The sequence below is a fragment of the Maylandia zebra genome, linkage group LG7 (genome assembly GCF_041146795.1).
Source record: "Maylandia zebra isolate NMK-2024a linkage group LG7, Mzebra_GT3a, whole genome shotgun sequence".
NCBI lineage: Eukaryota > Metazoa > Chordata > Actinopteri > Cichliformes > Cichlidae > Maylandia > Maylandia zebra.
In genome coordinates this window covers 27,099,002-27,119,758 of record NC_135173.1, presented here as the reverse complement: position 1 = coordinate 27,119,758, position 20,757 = coordinate 27,099,002, and the positions used below count along the sequence as shown (strand labels likewise).

The window sequence follows — 20,757 nt, the reverse complement described above, 5'->3', positions numbered from 1 at the left end:
AACCAGTCTACATGTGTTTTGTGGACTTGGAGAAGGCATTCGACCGTGTCCCTAGGGGTGTCCTGTGGGAGGTGTTGCGGGAGTATGGGGTGTCTGGCCCATTGCTACGGGCCATTCGATCCCTATACAACCGTTGCAAGAGCTTGGTCCGCATTGCCGGCAATAAGTCAGACTCGTTCCCGGTGGGTGATGGACTCCGCCAGGGCTGCCCTTTGTCTCCGGTTCTGTTCATAATTTTTATGGACAGAATTTCTAGGCGCAGCCAAGTGGCGGACGGCTTTCGCTTTGGTGGCCTCAGAATCTCATCTCTGATTTTTGCAGATGATGTGGTTCTGTTGGCTTCATCGGGTGAGGGCCTCCAGCTCGCACTGGAGCGGTTCGCAGCCGAGTGTGAAGCAGCGGGAATGAGGATCAGCACCTCCAAATCTGAGGCCATGGTTCTCAGCCGAAAAAGGGTGGAGTGCCCACTCCGGGTCGGGGATGAGTTCCTGCCCCAAGTGGAGGAGTTCAAGTATCTCGGGGTCTTGTTCGCGAGTAATGCGAGAAGGGAGCCGGAGATCGACAGACGGATTGGGGCTGCAGCTGCAGTAATGCAGACGCTGCACCGGTCCGTCGTGGTGAAGAGGGAGCTGAGTGTAAAAGCGAAGCTCTCAATTTACCGGTCGATCTACGTCCCTACCCTCACCTATGGCCACGAGCTGTGGGTAGTGACCGAAAGAACGAGATCGCGGATACAAGCGGCAGAAATGAGCTTCCTCCGAAGGGTGGCTGGCCTCTCCCTTAGAGATAGGGTGAGAAGTTCGGCCATCCGGGAGGGGCTCAGAGTAGAGCAGCTGCTGCTCCACATCGAAAGAAGCCAGCTGAGGTGGTTTGGGCATCTGACAAGGATGCCCCCTGGGCGCCTCCTGGGTGAGGTGTTCCAGGCATGTCCCACCGGAAGGAGGCCCCGGGGCAGACCCAGGACACGCTGGAGAGATTATATCTCTCGGCTGGCCTGGGAACGCCTTGGTATTCCCCCGGATAAGCTGGAGGAGGTGGCTGGGGAGAGGGAGGTCTGGGCCTCTTTGCTTAGGCTGCTGCCCCCGCGACCCGGCCCCGGATAAAGCGGATGAAGATGGATGGATGGATGAATCAATGGTACGGAAGTGGAGGAAGCAAGAAGAATGAGTTGAGTAAAGTTTGACTTATCTGATTGTTTTGTTTTGCTTAATGTGCCTTATAATCCTGTGTGCCTTATGGTCCGAAAAATACGGTATTTAAAAACCTTTTGTTACCCAATCTTTCCTCCATTCATTGGCATAGGACACAGGTGTCGAACTCCAGGCCTTGAGGGCCGGTGTCCTTCAGGTTTTAGATGTGTTCTTGATCCTACACAGCCGATTTAAATGGCTACATTGCCTCCTCAACATATCTTAAAGTTCTTGAGAGGCCTGGTAATGAACTCGTCATTTGATTCAGGTGTGTTGACCCAGGGGGATATCTAAAACCTGCAGGACACCGGCCCTCGAGGTCTGGAGTTCGACACCCCTGGCATAGGATACATTTTCATTGCTCTACAGATGATACCCAACTTTATTAGAAACCAGATACTTACTCTGGATGGCATTACCTTGGCCCAGTAACACTGTGAGGAATCTTGGAATACTTTTTGACCAGGATATGTCCTTCAATGCACATATTAAAGAAATTTGTAGGACTACTTTCTTCTATTTGCGTAATATCTCTAAAATTAGAAATATCATGTTTCAAAAGGATGCTGAAAAACTAGAATTAGAATTAGAATTCAACTTTATTGTCATTGCACATGTCACAGGTACAAGGCAACGAAATGCAGTTTGCATTCATCCAGAAGTGCTTTAGCCATGATATAGATATATTACAGTATATATTAGCAATAATATAGATATGTGAGTATATTACAGAAATGGGTCTATTATGGTATGTTATAATGTACACGGTATGAAGTATGTTATGAATATGCTATAACTATAAGTATGTACAGGCTGTATTGAGTACAAGCTATGTACCGGCTATAAACAGGATATAAATATGAAAAACTATACAGAAATATGAGCTATACAGCTATACAGAAATGTGAACTATGCAAGTTATAAACAGTTGTAGATTTAAAATTTATCGTATGTACAGAATGATTATTTACACAGAATTATACAGTAGTGCAGTTAAGATAAGTGAGATATGTGGATAATGTCTACAGAGGCTATATAAAGTGCAAGTGGTTGTGAGTGGTGGTTCAGTCCATGTTATTATTGTGTGTATGAGGGTACAGTTGTCCATTGTGTGTGTAGGTGGTTGTGGGTGTGTGTATGTCCAGTCCATGTGATAACATGGGTCAGATGTCAGGAGGCAGAGTTCAGGAGTCTGACAGCTGTGGGGAAAACTAGTTCATGCATTTATTACTTCTAGGCTGGGCTACTGTAATTCATTATTATCAGGTTTTTCTTGAAGCTCCTTCACTTGAAATCACTTGAAAAATTTGTATTCAAAATGCTTGGAAATATTTTGCCCTTCAGTTTTCAGGCTCTTCTTTTGTGGATCCAGCTCCCAGTTTAGACGTGGGAGGGAGACACATTCTCAACTTTTAAGATTAGGTTTAAATCGTTCCTTTTTCCTAAACCATATAGTTAGGGCTGGATCAGGTGACTCTGAATCCTCCCAGGCTTCTTGGGGTTTCTCATAATGCACTGGGCGCTTCTTCTTTACTTGCCTCTTTCTACTCTTAGTTATTATTAATTTCTGTCTTTTGCATCAGATGTCTGCACCTTCTGCCAGAGGTTTTTTTTTCATCTGACAGGGAATTTTTTCCTTCCCACTTTTGCCAAGTGCTTGATTGTTTTGGTTTTCTATTATTGTAGGGTTTTTATCTTAAAAAGCACCTTCAGGCAACTGTTGTTGTGGTTTTGCGCTATATAAAATTGAATTAAATGTGCTATTAAGTAATAAATACACGGCTGCATTTTTTACAAGCACTACAAAACAGATGGGGAGATGTGTCCGGTTTGATGCTCAAAAGCTACTTATTTGGTGCCAGTTCTTTACAAAATGGTATATTTATATCAATAATTGTGCATCATTGTCAAATCTTTTGATCACTAGTTATCATTATTGTCTGAAAACATTTCTATATTACACTTAAAAGAAATGGAGAATGTTAAAAAGGAAACTATCAATACATTATTTGTTTATGGGAATAAACATTTAATACATTTGTATTAACCTCTGCTTTAAACCAACATCACCAATGATGATCCTCTACACTAGAGCAGGGCGATATGGCCAAAAATATTTATCACGATATATATATATGAAAATTTGCGATAACGATATAACTGACGATATAATTGATGCGAGACAAAATACAACTCCACAACATTACTAGCGCAAAAAGACAACCTTCCATTTATTTTCACTTAAACAAGAAGCTGTTTTTTATGTACATTAAAGCTTTATAAAAACGTAACAGTGCAAATGCAAATTCCTTGCTGAAAGTTTAACCAAAAGGCATTTCCAGTAGAAATGGGCTGACATATCCTGAGCATAACCATGTATAATATCCACTGAAGTTAAAAAGAGGTGCTTTGCAACATTAAACTGCAGCGTGCAGTACGTATTTTTCGGACCATAAGGTGCGCGGGATTATAAGGCACATTAATCGAAACAAAGCAGTCAGATAAATCAAACTTTATTAAACTCATTCTTCTTGCTTCCTCCACTTCTGTACCTTTGATTCATTAATGTTGAATTCTCTGGCAGCGGCTCTATTCCCATGTTGTTGCAGTATATTAATGACTAACCTCGTATTGTGGATGGATTATCTCAGTTGTTCTCCTGACTGAAGTTTGGTCCGTTTACAGCATCCTGCCATGCGATTGCATTTGTCTCTAACCATGAGGAGCCTTCATGTTAACTTTTATAAGTGGAAAAGTGTTAGTGTTTGTCCTCCAGCTTCACTGTTTATGTTATGCTAACGTAGCTGTGTCGCTAGCGATCACGTAGCACATCATTGTATACCAGCTAGCCCAACTTCAGTAACCCTACAAACGTCACTGCTGTTTAGTTTCCTGTCTTCATTTATGTTGGAAGTGATAGCAGAGCTGTACGTTTGAATTTTTTCAGAAATCTCTCAGTCAGAACATGCAATATCATGCTTAGGTAACTAGCGAAACTAGCGAGCTAACGTCCGCTAGCTTCCTGCTAACTTCTAACTCTGTTAAATGTAATAAATTTTGTTTTCATGGATGCCTGGAAGTTAAACTTCATAGATACACCTGGTAAAGCAGCAATTCTGATCGTTTTATTAAAGATGAAAGAATTTAGACAGTTTTTAAACTCTCAGTGATGCTGCAGTGTTCTTTTGACCTGAACGATACGGAGTTTAGGACCCAGATTACTCCCAGATTTAAGAGCATCTTAGTCCGACAAATACGACAATAACGACGGCCGCTTGCATGTTCTGCAAAAAAATGTGCTTTGTTGTGTATCTGACGGACAAACACCAAACCAGTTCCACATCACTGAAGTTGCACCATTTTTACAAACCAAATCTGGTTCATCTGTTTCACTCAACAATCGGCCATGTGCATATGAAAACAAAGGCTCTGCGCATGCTCGTTTTACTCATATTCTATCGCGATATTTCATTTTCCTATCGTTGCCTAACATTATACCGGTATTACCGTGAACGGTATAATATGGCCCAGCCCTACTCTACACCATATTTGGGTCAGTTTCTTTTTTAAAATCTTTTGGGTTTTTTCAACATTGGGTTGTGCAGCATGACCTTATCCCCCAGAGTGAGAATGTCAGTGTTCTCTTCTAATGTCATGTTCTAAGGTGTCTGAGGGAGAACCTTCAGAGGAAATGATGTATGGCATCATCTCATGCCTATCTCAGAGCACACTGTAAAAAACACTGTACAAAAACTATTTTTTGTTCATCGCTTACCAAATTTGCCATGCTGAAACTTTATAGATAAGAATACAGATAAGAGAGAAGCAAATAGGGAGAGATAATATATTGGGTTATTCTCACAAAGCCTCAAACATAAGATTGGCCAAATCAGCAAAAGCTTGTAATCTGTTCTTTAAACTTTTTGATCTTCTATATTCCTATTATTATAATGTAATATTTATTTTACTGGATGCAGTCTTGCACCATCTAGAGATTTTTCTTTAGATGCACTTGTGGTATCAATTTGAAGCTCCTACATTGCATTCTCCAGTTATCATATTCAGAATTTAGGTGTCTACGCCACTGATGGGGTGATGACACCATCGGTCTTTTATGACGGAGGGGTAAAAAGTTGGCACTATTGAAAATACTGCTTGCCATGGCTATCTGTGGTAAGCAGACAAAATGCATGATATGTATCAATTCTCTCCTAAACAAATAAACCTTCTGAAAATATTGCAGACAAGTTCTGGATACACTACTATAAACTTAAACGCAAAAAGAAAAACACAAAAAAACTTCAAAAACTGAAAATGATTTGGATAATAAAATGAGAGAGTCAAAAATCAAAAGGAGGATCAACCACTGAGAAGAGTGAAAATGTAATAAAACATGGCCTTTGTATCATCTGCAAACTTAAAGTCTAAGTTGCTGGTGTCTCAGGATCAGACAAAGGCTACGTTCACACTGCAGGCAAAAGCGCAACAAATCCGCCATTTTTGATCCTATGCGACCCATTTCCGGTCATGGTATGACAGTTTGAACAGCACAAATCCAATATTTTCAAATCCGACCTGGGTCACTTTCGTATGTGGTACTGAATAGGGCTGGGTATCGTCACTGATTTCTAGAATCGATTCAATTCCGATTCACAAGGTCCCGAATCGATTCGATCCACGATTCGATTTAATTCGATTTAATTCGATTTGATTCGATTCTGGGAAATTTTGACAGTCAGAAATATTATAATTCAGATCAGTACATTTACATATTTTTGTATCTATTAAAAGGAAGCTGACACACGCAAGACTTTATCAAAGGTGTGAGCGTCACAGCAGAGGCCTTTGTGTCAAAGTAGCTGAAGATAAAACACAGAAAAACATGAAGGTGATTTTCCTGTTCTGGGATTTTATAAAAATATTCTGCAGTACATCAAAAACGAAAGAAAACCATTAATCAACATATGAACATTACCTCTGAAGTTACAGCGGTTTTATTAGAGACACGGCTAAGCGTTTTGCATTTTGCTTAATTTTAAAAAGTTTAAATTTGTTCAATATTGAACGGCAGAAATTAGGTTTACTTTTCGGAAGTAAGTAAAAGGGAAAAAAAAAACGTCGGCCGACAGCCTGTAAACAACAGTAGACTGGTGCGTAACAAGCAAGCGAATAATACAGAAAAGAGAGAGAGAGAGAGAGAGAGAGCTGTGCATGAAGTGTGATTTTTATCCTGAAAAGTCAGCAAAAGTCAGAGGGAATTCATGACGATGTTTATGTGAAGCGTGGTTTGGATCTTCTTTTGCTGCTGGTTCGGTCAATATTGTTTGGAGAGAGATAAAACTAACAGCCATATGATCAGCGCAAAAAGGCAAGGCAAGGCAAGGCAAATTTATTTGTATAGCACAATTCAACAACAAGGTGATTCAAAGTGCTTTACAGAGACATTAGAAATAAAAAAAAAATAAAAAGCATGATTTAAAATTGATTAAAACAAGCAAACAAACAAACTAAACACACACATTTCACACCTGTTCGCGCGATCTGAACCCTTATCGTAAGGGGAGCTACCAGTCCTTCTGTGGACGAGCTACTTTCTATTTTAAATTCCCTGAATTTAAAATACTCTCTAGACCCAGTCTAGACCCAGTTGGGGAGCTACCCAGAGCTCTAATCCCACACCTGTCCGCGCAATCTGAACCCTTATCGAAAGGGGAGCTACCAGTCCTTCTGTGGACGAGCTACTTTCTATTTTAAATTCCCTGAATTTAAAATACTCTCTAGACCCAGTTGGGGAGCTAAAAAAAGGGCGTAAACACACAGCGCGGACCCGCGGATCAGAATCAGCGAGCTGTCGGCTTTCAGCCCCGACTGTCAGCTGAGAAAGGCGACATCTCACTGATTCTGATCCGTCGGCGCTGTGTGTTTACGTCTTTGTGCAGAAGCCGTGTACCTGCTCTCATTTACTGTCTTAGCTGTTTGGTGGTTGTTGAACTTTTGTGATCTTTCACCTGAGATTCTGGCATTTCGGGCAAAATAAATTAATATTAAAAAATCGATTCAGGATTTTAATGAATCGATTTTACGTTATCCAAGCCAGAATCGATTTTAATCGATAAATCGATTATAAAAACCCACCCCTAGTACTGAATCCGATACATATCTGATGTTTTAGAAAGCAACTGCTGTTTGAATGGTCATGTCGCATTAAATCCGTCCTTTATGTTACTGACACAAGACAGAAGCCAATTATCAGCGCCGGAGAAGACAAATGAGAAAGCATGGCGGTGGAAACTGGAGACGGAGCAAGTCAATGGACAGAAACTGAGGTTTTGGACTTGATTAACATATGGGGGGGAAAAAAAAACATATGGGGAGACAATTCTATTCAAGCTAAATGACTCCGTGTCCATATAAACCTCTGAGGTAGCAGCCACTGCTCCAAACAAGGCTATTGTTAAAGCACGGACTTTTTTCTCAGTGTCCTTCTTTCTCTAATTAATTTGTCAAAATTCTGTCGGTTACAACACCTACTAGCTCTGTAGCCACCATTTTTACTTCTGTAAACAGAGCGGGTTGTGTGTGACGTCTTCTTTTCCTCATGTGGGCCGCTTTGAGGGCCGTGAACCGTTCACACTAGCGCGCGTTTGCTGTCACATTTTATTTGTAGTGTGAACAACCAGACAAAAAAAAAATCGGATTTGATCAAAAAACCGAAATAGACCTTTTAGTGGGTCTTGGATGAGTTTTGAACCACTAATTTGTATTCTTTCTGCAGAATGCTGGTTTTACTGAAGTGAACTCCCTGCATCTTTGTATACACAGTAAATTATAGTGCATTGTTAGTATATCACCCTGTGATTGGGACATCACAACAATTTGCCTCATTAAGTAAATCTGACTATCATATAAAACTTAAATTCCTCTTATTTTCCTTTATTAATCTGCCGTGTAACTCATTTCCTTCTCTATGTTCAGCATTTCTATGACTGCAGAAAAATTTCCTCCATCCATCAGTTATCCCAGCTAACCTGAAGTAAAAATTATGGTTATCCTAAAGACTGCAATACAACAAAGTACATTACTAATGAAAACTGATTATACAGAAACTTAAGCACATTTTTATCAGTTAATATAGATCATAATCTCGAGGTTATATAGCATTCTGTCCTTCATCCAGCAACTACTCAAGAAGTAGTTTTTATTCCAGCATTACAATGTTCAGAGTTCAGCGGGTCATTTAACAAAAAACAAACAAACACAAAGAAAACCTCTAAATTTATCACCAGGTTATGGCATGAAATGGAAAATGCAGCTATAACGAACATGATCGACTCCACTTTGTTTATTATGCTGATGGTTTTAATGAATGTTTGGATAGCCAGTTAAAAGGAAGAATTCTTACTTTGAGTTATCGATTATGTCACTAGTTAGCGAACAAACTAATGTAAGTCTATTAGCCACAACCAACCAACCGCATGACGTCATGTTGTGGCGTTGTACTGACAGAAGATGGCGCTATGCATGTTTTTCAAACTTTAACTTCGGGCACTGATTTCTTAAATCCAGCGTCACAGACACTGTTCATTTTTGAGAGCAGAGCTTAAGGGTGTATATTAGCCTGTATGTGTGGAGCATTTCATGTTCCCTTTAAGGTTGGTAGTTCGATCTCTAGCTGCTCCAGTCTCCATTCTGCATGCCAAATATCCTTGGGCAATGTTTGAATGCATGAATGTTAGCTAGAAAGCACTTAGGTGTAGATAAAATTGCTTGTATGAATGTTTGTAAATGGGTGAATGAAGTGTGTTGTTTAAAGTGCTTTGAGTCTAGAGTAGAAAAGGTGCCACTGAGGTGCCATTTCAGGACATAACACAATTCACTGATCATATTAACTCGGTTGAAAAAGACATCAACCCATTTCCTTGCAGATGTATTCAGGTCTACTGTGTGTCAGCAGCAATGAACTAAGAAAAAGACATGGGTCTACTTACAGCTCCAAAAGCGGCAGATGTTCAAAGATCTGCCAGGACAACGTGGTCAACATGGGGTTCTTGGACAGGTTTCTAAGAAAGAGAACAAGAAAGTAACAGAGAGTGTCAGAAACCTCACTTCAACGTGACAATAAAAGCTCATGGATGTTAGGTTTTCTACATGATGTTTTGTAATGAGTGCAAAACACGAGGGAAAAGTGAAATTCATAAAAGAGCAGAATTCCACTTAGGGTGTTTAGTCAGTTTAAATCGACTCTGGTTCATTTTCCCACTTAATGAAAGTTGTTTGAGCAGATGTGAACAGTAATAGTGTTTCTGACCACTGGTATACCACAACTGTACCCTTTCAACAGCTACCAAACGTTAAAGGACCTAGCTTGTATGAGCCTTATGGGATATTTATATAAAGATCCTCCAGCCTCAAACGGTATTACCCTTCAAGGACCTGCAGTTCAGAAAAGCGCCCCTCAGACAGCCAAACCCATCTGTTCTCTGATTCGATAGTTAAATTTGTGATTGACATGACATTGACCAATCAGCTGAAAGGAAGAAAAATCGGGTCAAAATCCATACTTGTAAGTTGAAACCTGAGTGCAGCGTTTCACACGTATTTTTTGGCTATGTCCACACACAAATCTTTTTTACGCACACACAAATTCTTTTTACACATATAAATCCTGATTTACAAGTACAAAATATTTATGACCACAATTTGAGCCCATAGCACTCCCTCACAACTATAGGAATAAGCCCAGGTTTCTCTTCAGTGCTGCAAAGAGGCTGACAAGGAATCAGAGCTCTGTTTAGCCGAGTATTCCTTTAACTTGAAATAGGCAAGGCAAGGCAAGGCAAATTTATTTGTATAGCACAATTCAACAACAAGGTGATTCAAAGTGCTTTACAGAGACATTAGAAACAAAAACAAATAAAAAGCATGATTTAAAATTGATTAAAACAAGCAAACAAACAAACTAACTAAACACACACATTTCACACCTGTTCGCGCGATCTGAACCCTTATCGCAAGGGGAGCTACCAGTCCTTCTGTGGACGAGCTACTTTCTATTTTAAATTCCCTGAATTTAAAGTACTCTCTAGACCCAGTCTAGACCCAGTTGGGGAGCTACCCAGAGCAATAGTGAGGACTTCACAAATTTCTTCATAATTAACCATAAAGAACCAACCATTCCTCAGATACATCATTAGGTACAACCACTTTTAAAATAAAGAACTGCTGATATTTACTTGTATTGTCTTTCCTCAGTGATTTTTCAGTCACTTCAATTACTTCCTCCAAACCATTAACATATCTACTTGACTCCAGATCCTACCATTAATTCATTCTTTAATCTGAAATATGATCAATCTTTATAGAGATCTGTATCACATGCTTTTAAGGTTGCAATAATTACACCACTTTTTTAAAAAGCAAAGGCTTTTTAAATTAACTGATCATCTACAAAAGAGCAGTTTATTCAAAGAGTTACATTCAGCATTTAGAGTTTACCACAGCTGCATGTTCTCCTTAAATTGCTGGCTGCCTTCTTATGGCTTCTTATCTTCTTATGGCTCAGTGTGTGAAGAGGACTCTCCATGTACGTGAACAAACCAAGGATAATTATGGAGTTCCACAGGGTTCTGTGCTAGGACTAGTTCTGTTTACATTATACATGCTTCCCTTACGCAGTATCATTAAAAGTTATAGCATAACATTTTCACTGCTGTGCAGATGACACATAACTTTATCTATCCATGAAGCCAGATAACACACACCAATTAGTTAAACTGCAGGAATGTCTTCTTGAAGACATAAAGACACAGATGACCTCTAATTTTCTGCTTCTGGCTGTCCCTCCCCAACCCTGGTTCTACAGGAGGTTTTTTCTTGTTAAAATGTACTTTTTCCTTCCCTCTGTCACCAAAGCACTTGCTCAAAGGGGGTATATGACTTTTGGGGTTCTGTCTGTTTTCTTTGTATTATTGTAGTGTCTTAACCTTCAAATATAAAGTGCCTTGAAGCAACTGTTGTTGTGACTCGCTGCTATATAAATAAAATTGAACTCAGTTGAAAACAAATACTAGTGAGCTTATGGTCAATGTACTAATTGATTACTTGTCCTGACCTCCTTTGATAGAACACAGAACAGGTATTTAAATAATCACCCTGCAGTGGTTTGAATCTCATTTATCTGCTTCCATAAGAAAACTGTGAAAACAGCAACACACACACACACACACACACACACACACACACACACACACACACACACACACACACACACACACACACACACACACACACACACACATCAGATGTTCTGCAGTATGTTCTTGCTTTCATCTGAACTTTTGTATAGTGATAGGATTAAAGCAGCTGATAGTGCTTTGTCCTTTTCAGCTGAGAAATTAGAGGGTGGAAGAAAACACAGAGAAGGAAAAAAACAGAAAGAGGAACAAAAAAATTTGGAGGAGAGGAAGAAAAATTTATTAGAAAAGCGAAGCTGACAGTTTGAAGAAGAGACTACCACTCACACCACAAGCAGTGATGAAGAATATGTAGCCCACTAAATGCACACTACTGGTCAAAAGTTTTAGAACACCCCAATTGTTCCAGTTTTTAATTGAAATTTAGACAGTTTAAGATTTCATTACACTCTGAAATGAAAGCATAGTACAAATAAGCAATTTGAGTTAAAAAGAGAAATTGTGGAATAAATTTATAGACCAAAATGTATTCTAAACCACCTTTGGCAGATTTAACAGCTGCACACACCCGTGGCATTCTTTCTACAATAGAAATAAATATTCAATATTAACATTAATAAAACTATTAGTAATAACAAATATTATTAAGAAATTTCTTCCCATATCTTTTGCAGAAATTCCCATAATTGTGTGGCACTTGTAGGTTGCTTTGCTTTCACTCTTCTGTCCAGTTCATCCCAAACCAGTTTGATGGGGTTTAAGTCTGGAGACTGTGCTGGTCACTCCATGTTTTCAACTGACTGTCTTGTTCTTTTTTTTCCTAAGGTAGTTCTGGCATAGACTTATGTTTTGGGTCATTATCTTGCTGTAGGATGACCCCTGATCAATTAGGCGCATATCAGAGGGTATTGCATGGCGCTGCAGAATGCTGTGGTAGCTGTTTTGGTTCAGTGATCCTCTCACTCTGTACAAGTCAACGACCCTGGATCCAGCAAAACAGCCCCAGACCGTCACACTTCCTCCTCCATGTTGGACAGTTGATGCCACACACTGTGGAACCATCCTTTCGTCTACTCTACGGCATACAAAGATCCTGAGTGATGAACCAAAGATTTCAGATTTTGATTCATCAGTCCGTAATACCTTCTTCCAGACTTGAGTAGTCCAATGATGGTGTTTAATGGCCCAGAAAAGCCTCTTTGTCTTATTCTGACATCTTAGCAATGGCTTTCTTGCTGCAACTCATCCTGTCAAACCTGCAGCTCAAAGTCTTCTCTTGACAGTTGACAATGAAACTTGCTCACTACGACCTCTATTAAGCTGTGCTTGAAGCTGTTGTGCTTTGAGCCACCTGTTAACTCTCAAAAACTCACCCTCTGATTCAGTTTCTTTTCCTTTTTATGGTGAAGGAAACTGGAATCACTGACACCTTGACTTTCTTTGCAATTTCTCTGTAGGAAAGACCTGCATTTATAAGTGTTATGATGGTCTGTCTCTCTTTCATTGTTAATTGCCTTTTTCTTGTCATTTTTGTAGCAACACAGAGAACTATTGTTCTGCAGTACAATAATGTTCCATTGATACTAATGAGGGTATGCTGCAACAGTGTGTTCCAACATAAACCCTTATGCAGACAGAGGGGGTGGTAAGTAATCCTGAAAAGTTGGAACACCTGTAGGAATTAGTAGCACCAGCTTTCAAGACTTGATAAACCTTCATAGCTGCAGAACAGCTTTACATTGTTGACCCATTTTGTGTTCGTTGAAAAAAGCTTTTTTGTATAAATCTGAAATGTAGATTATTTTTCAGTTTTAGGTAACCTTAGCTTATTTTTTTCAATCTCTGGCAGTTCACCACTTACATTTGTACCATTTCAAGCTATCCATTGGACAAACCTGCTGTTGAGGACTGCGCTTGAATATTCCCAGTACATTTATCTGACAGCTGTAGCTTTTAGCTAATTCTAATCACCAAAAGAAATATAATTCTCCATCTTCTCCAGCAAAGTTCTAGGTGCAGCAAAACTTTTCATTTCAGATTCTGTGAGAGTAAATGAAGTGCACATGACAATTAGCTTTCTTAAATGGGACTCAGTTTTAAGTGTCATCAACTTGTCCATTTCCTGCTACAACAAACCAAAATGCCCACTGCTCACAAACAATAAACTCTGTTTTTCTCTTCTGTGGTCACAAATTCTTTGATTTTGTTCTATTTGTTCCTCTCCTCTTCTTTCAGCTGGTGATGTAAGAGTGTTTATTATTCATAGCTGCTGAGATCCAATACCTCATCAGTATTCCACTCAGGATTGGGAGAGAAAAAGCATGCAAGAAATATAAAATACATATTTTTTTATGTAATTTCTGATGAGTCTTTAATGCTGTTTGACAAACAGCATTAAAGAGTCGAAATGTGATCTTTGGATGTATTTTGCTGTACCCAGTGATTCACAATAGAGGTAAAAATAGAAAATATAGTGATGATAAAAATCCAGGTCTCATTTTATAAAACCCTCCTTATTCCTGTCAGCCTTTCTCTATACAAACCAGTAATCACAGATCTTACTGGCAGCATTTCCTGCTTTAAAATAATTTAGAGCATAAAAATTACATGAAATTAGAAAAAAAAAAGTATTTCACTCACAGTACTGCACACACTACCACAGTGTCATAATCACTACAACTGATCATATAAGACTAATATTCTACCATTCTCAAATTTCTGTTTGTACTAACGACCATTGTGTTGCATGTCATGCACTCTGAGGATGGTGGGACTACAGATTTATCTTCAACCTTCTTAACACACACACACACACACACACACACACACACTAATTTATATTGCTCAAGAACATAAGTGTGTGATGGTAAAGTGCAAACTGCATCCAGCTAGCCAAGAACCCAGACTGATATTAAAGCCGAGTGAATGCTGACCTCAGCCCAGCAGTCTGACCCTGACCTTTAACAAATAACAAGGGGTTAAACAGTCTGTCTTTCTAACTGTTCATGTTTCTAAAGTAGAATCGCTGTGGCTGTCAGCTTTGTGTTCATGCGTAAATACTAAGAGAAAGAGTATGTGTCTTCATAGTATAGGGATTTGTGTTGGTATGTGGGACGATAGTCTGTAGGTTTATATTATAAAATGGTAAATATGTTTCAGGTCATTTTACAAAGGAACAAGAAAGTAATGTAATATGTAACAAATTACTTTCTTTGGAGAGTAATAATTACTGTAACGAGTAATGTGCAATAGATTACTTTTTTGAGTAATGACCTTAACACTGATCACAACAAAAATGGGAAATGCCTCCGACATGCACAAACATTTGTCCACACAGCATGCAATTCCTTGGCGAAACCAAACAGCCACTCCTTAAACCATTTGATTTTAGAACTGAAGCAGCCTCTTGGATGAGAGGTGAAACATCTTCACAAAACTTTAAAAAGTCCAGTTGCTTTCTTTCCAAGCTCCTGAGACATAAATAAGGACAGCTGTAATATTAATGTATCTACATGTGATCTACATCTGAATCTGTGATGGGAGTTTATGGGTAGTGGAATCAGTGCAACACTCCCTATACTCATGGATCCATGGATGACTGCATATATTACAGTAATGCATATCTGTAGTGACTGTAGTGAAATCTTATCTGAGTACAATACTAAACACAAGCACTGGTGATTAGTATGTGCTATTTTCAGAAGTGACAGATGTGAAATGACAGGTGTTGTTGCGGTCAGTCATTCACTCTGTCTGTGACACAATACTGAGTGTGTGGTTGTTTCATGTGTCAGTCTAAGTTCTGTCTGTTCTGCTCACCAAACCACTAATTGTGCTTCAGTTTTAATAGAGTTCCCTGCTTGTAAACACTAAAAAAACTTTAAAGGGACACAATGTTTATTTCCATTAATACACTCTGCTACTAGTTTATTAGGTTTTTTTTATCAGTCCAATTCAAAAGTGTCCTGTGTTACTGTGTTAAAGAGACAGTCGATATGTGCAGGGTGCAGCATGGACAGGACAAAGGGTTTGTATGTGCCCAAAAACGGTAAGTGTTTCAGTATCAGTATTATCAATCAAGTTTTTGTGTGTGTGTGTGTGTGTGTGTGTGTGTGTGTGTGTGTGTGTGTGTGTGTGTGTGTGTGTGTGTGTGTGTGTATACTCACATGTAGCGCAGGTGTGGGTTCTTGGAGAAAACGCGAGCCTGGATCGTATGTAGGTTGCTCCTCATAATGGTTCTACCACACACACACACAGACAAAGAAGAGAGAAAGCACTTTGAATAACTTTCAGCTCTGTTACTCTGACAAACAGACAATTAAAAATGAATGAACGAATGAGCAGATAACAACTTAACAACTCGAGACGATTTATAGTTGGATCAAAATCAGGTCAACTACACAACAAATCAGTGAAAGTATATTATTATTAGAACTTATTATCCCACTTCTGACAGTGAGTTTCTTGCTTGAAACAGCGCCAATGAATGGATTATTTTCCATTTTTGCTCGTAGTACATCTGTATATTTGCTCTCTGCTTAACTTATATACAGTGGCTTGCAAAAGTATTCGGCCCCCTTGAACTTTTCTGCATTTTGTCACATTACAGCCACAAACATGAATCAATTTTATTGGAATTACATGTGAAAGACCAACACAAAGTGGTGTACACGTGAGAAGTGGAATGAAAATCATACATGATTCCAAACATTTTTTACAAATAAATAACTGAAAAGTGGGGTGTGCGTAATTCCAATAACATTGATTCATGTTTGTGGCTGTAATGTGACAAAATATGGGAAAGTTCAAGGGGGCCAAATACTTTTGCAAGCCACTGTATATGTCATGTGAAAGTGTATGAAGAGAGCTGCACAACAACCAACATTTAGCATATACCTGTAGAAGCAAAAGATTTCAGCCAATTCTGGTCCACTTTAAATCCGGAGGGGAAAGTAGGCTGTGCGAGTTAATAAGCAGCACTGCCCAACCGTTGAGGCAGCAGTAAATCTGACAATTTTTAAAGGTCAATGGCCAACAACTAGCACATTTTGCTACTCAGACTCTTTCACCTGTACTGTAACAAATGTTATTTACAACATTTAAAGAAATAAGTTTGGTCTCAAGAAAAGTGAGGCCAAAATTAAGAAAGGTGTTGTTGCTGGTTCTAAAAATCCATGATCTGATATTTAATGATGAGTTAAAAAGGAAACTCAAGTCAACTGAATGAGTGGCATGGGAAGGATTCATACAGGTTGTCAATCAGAGCACACAATTACAAAGAGCTTTGGATAACATGAAAGCACATCAGCTAATGAGTGACAGAATGTCAGTGAAGATGCACTTTTTGAAATCACACTTTGACTTTCTTCCACCAAATCTGGGCGATGTCAGTGATGAGCTAAGGCAAAGATTTCATCAAGATACGAAGGTGATCGAAAGTAAGTGATTTTGGTTTTTTTGGAGATCTTTGCTATTCCACAGTGTTAAGCGCACTAATTAATAAACTAAACAGATTTACAACAATTTGCTCACCTAGAACATGCTGAAAATCATTTAATAGGAAATTATATATCAGCACAGTATTATGTATGTCTGTGAAATAAAGCTATAATAGAGGCTATTTAGTGTTTTCTATGAGAAACATTAATGGAAATGGTTGTAGAGTAATAGCCTCCAGAGAACCAGCCTATTCATTGATGTCCTCTGTGATGGACATTTGTTTTCGTTCTCTATCGTTTGACTTATTTGAGCTACTCTACTAAGTCTTGATGTACTAAAAAGAGTACAACCTGGGCTTTCCATTGATTTCTCATGTGTTTGTGTGGCCTCTATTAGATCCAAAGAGAAAGGAAATCACAACAAAAGTTCAATGGAAAGATTCTTTTTTCCACGGTTCTGAGGAGGAAAGTCCAAACGATAGTGAGCCTTTCTAATATTTCCCTAGAAGTGCCTCTTAGTCCTTAACCAAACTCTTAATACATGTTAAGATACACACTGATTTTAGACAGCAGTATGTCATTTTGAACTCAAAAGCATACAGGAGTTATGGCAGCTGGGATGAAACAAATCTCATCTATAACTTGCATCTTGTTGTGGAGACAACAAATGTTTAGCATAACAAGAAGAGAAAAGAAAGAAATGGAGGATGATAAAAGAAAAAAATTGACTGGTCAGAGATGCACAGAAAGAACAGAGCAGCTGTGTCTCTTGTTTGGAAGTTTTATGGTTCATTAAAAAACAAGTATGATTTGAGTACCAGTATACCCCAGTGGGTTGAGCAGCCGACCCAAATGCTGAACGGCTACTGCAGATCTGATTCCCCATGCCAGGACATTCCCTGCGGATCATTTCACTTGCTCCCTGTCCATCCTTTCCTGTCTGCACTATTGTCCTGCCAAAAAAATAAATGAAAATTTAAGGCCAAAATTGAATCTTAAAAAAAGCTGTAACTATAGTAACCTATTGTTAGTAAATCATAATGATTTAACAAAGTGAAGAAAAATTCGATGTGGAGGCCAGTGAAAAGCTGCTCTGTTGTTTGTTTTAAGGCACAGTAAAGCCACATTTTAGGTGTGGCCAAGTGACAAAGGGTTTTTGGTTTGGTGGCCTCAGGATCACCTCTATTTTGGGCGGATGATGTAGCTCTTCCGGCTTCATCAGGTGCTTGCAATGGTATTGGTTGCAACCAACAGTGAAGCAAAATGACTGTACAAAAGATGGACGACCTGGCTCCACTTCCTCCCACTATGCAAAATTGAAGCCAATATGTATTGCTCCAGGGGACTGTCATCTTATATAAGCTCAAAGATATAAAATGATCACTTTTTAATCCTAGTACAGCATCAAGTCAGTCAAACTTCTGGGATGTTGATCTGGTAAGTTAATTGGCAGAGGGGGGTGTTGATTGGTTTCAGCTTCGTTGGTATAAATTAAATTAAAGATGCACTAGAGAAGAAACAATAAGAGAACCGTGGAGCCTGACTGGCATTTGCCATAGAGTACCAGAATTGGCGGGTCCACTACTGGCACCCTGTGCTTTTCACAGATGAGAACAGGTTCACCCTGAGCACATCTGCGGTTAACATTATGCTGCCTGTAACATTGTTCAGCATGATCGGTTTGGTGGTGGGTCAGCAACGGTCTGGGAAGACATGTCCATGGAGGGACACACAGACCTCTACAGGCACCCTGACTGCCATTAGGTATGAGGATGAAATCCCTGGACCCTCTGTCAGAACCGACACTGCTGCAGCGTCGCAGTGCAGTGAGTCAAAATCACTCAAATGCTCATGCTTTCCCATTTTTTTCTGTTCTTAACACATCAACTTTGAGCACAAAATCTTCATTTGCTCTCTCATAGGATGTCAACAGTTCTACAAAAATTTGGATTTGGTTCATTCTTCATGTATTGGATCAAAACACTAAGCAGTTCTCAAAATGCACGTGTTAGGACAAATGACCTTACTTTCCAAAGCTTCAATCTAAAGAGGGACACCAGACAGCGCTGTCTGCTTTCAACCTCAGTTTTAGTCATTTTCATCAAACTACTGTTATGGAAAAATTCTAGTTTATCCTCACATTTAGATTTATATGTTTAGAATCTTACTGTATGATTTTTGTATAAACCTTTGCCTGCTTAAGATGAAGCAAGTGTGTGTCAGTATGACCTCACAAAGAACTGCTTAGCTACGCCTAACGATATTGTGGAAGGACGAAACTCCCAAGATGACCGGTGTCAGGAGCTTCCTGGGAAAAGATAGTGGCAGTTGCTCTCTGCCCAGCAACAGCCCGTGGGACAGAAACCTGTTGTAACTAAAAAGATGCAGAGAGTTGTGTGTGGAGGGGTATAAAAGAGGAGCTGAGACATCCCAAGGGCAGAGCTGGCATGACTGTGAACTGTGATGGTTGATGTGTGTGTTGGCTCTCCTGCGCAGTAATAAATAGCTTGATCACAGCTCTTTCCATGTTGCAGACTTTATTTACAAAATTCCATGACACTACTAGCAGCAGCAATCCGACAAAATGTAGATATAAATAGATACAGACCACAAGATAAGCCTGTATGCTGATGATGCATTACTGTTCCTTGGGAACTCACAAACCTCTCTTCTGAAGACAATCACACTCATAGATAAGTTCTCATCCATGTCAGACTACTCCATTAACTCAACAGTTCTGCCTCTGAACTGTAAATTTCAGAAGACCTCCATCACTACACTACAGTCGGGCAACATTAGGTATTTAGGTATAATTTTTTCCACCAGCCTCTCGGTATGATTGAACCATATCCCTCTAGTAGAAATGGTAGAAGATAATCTCACGTTTTGGAAAACTTTACCTATAGCACTCAATGATCAGTCGTCACAATTAAAATCTGCCTAAAATAAACTACTTGTTCTCACTGATCCCTAACAAACCATTTACTGCCTGGTTTAAGACACTGGACTCAAACATCTCAAGTTTGAAAACTCTACAAAAGCCAAAACACAATGGTGGTTTAAAACTACCAAATTCTTATTATTATTTCTTATCCAATAGATTGCTTATATGCTTCAAAATGCATCAAATCAAGCTCGCTAGGTAGCCCATGGCTGGACCTAGGACAAGCACTCTGTGGAAAAGTAAAAATCTCTAATCTGCTTTTCATAAGGCATAAACCTTTCACCATGGAACGAGAAAGGGATAAAACACGTAGGAAATGTTATTCAAGGGGAAAACTTTAATGCCATTTCATTTAATTTCAGGAACTCTCATCAAGACATGGAATCAGCAACACTAAGTTTCTTGATTATCAGCAACTGAAATGTATCACACAGGAAAGATTTAATCCCGATCAACTGAACTTAGAAATACCTACTTTGGTAACAGAATTTTTACATTTCTGTATATCAAAATTTGTAATAAAAGCTTACTGTATATAGTAAGTTTTTATTAAAAAATGATGATTCAATCTTCCGACTACAAAGTGAGAGTGATATCTTTCCGTCAATCCAAATCACAACTTCTGAACACAAATACGCTTAAATACATTCAAAATGACTAAAAGCCCTTCTTACAACTTATACAATGTACTTGTACAAATATGCAATATACAAAGATGACCACTGCTGGGACTGGTGTCACACCTGTCTCCTCTATTTTAATAGCATTCTAGTTTTTCACACAGTCATGCTCACTATTTACAACTCATACACTCACTCAGTATAGAGCGAATGAGCTAAACAATTTCTTTAGCAGGCTTAGTTCACAGAGATGGTCCTGTACCACAATGCTGTAAAATACTCAGTTTAGCATCAACTACCAGGCTGCAGTCCATGAAAAATTCTCACTTCACATTACCCTATTTTGTAGTCAACTGCCTATCAGATGTAATT

General features: G+C 39.1%; 1 protein-coding gene across 2 annotated transcripts in view; it reads right to left on the bottom strand.

Moving 5' to 3' along the window:
• The window catches only part of LOC101471879 (NT-3 growth factor receptor), an 88,552-nt gene that overhangs the window by 51,292 nt on the left and 16,503 nt on the right, over positions 1-20,757 (bottom strand). For both annotated transcript variants that reach the window (XM_014414514.3, XM_076886152.1), the window contains exons 3-4: positions 15,550-15,621; positions 9,179-9,250 (exon numbers count right to left, since the gene is read on the bottom strand). In XM_014414514.3, the coding sequence (XP_014270000.1) occupies positions 9,179-9,250; positions 15,550-15,621 (144 nt within the window). The remainder of the gene's footprint in view (positions 1-9,178; positions 9,251-15,549; positions 15,622-20,757) is intronic.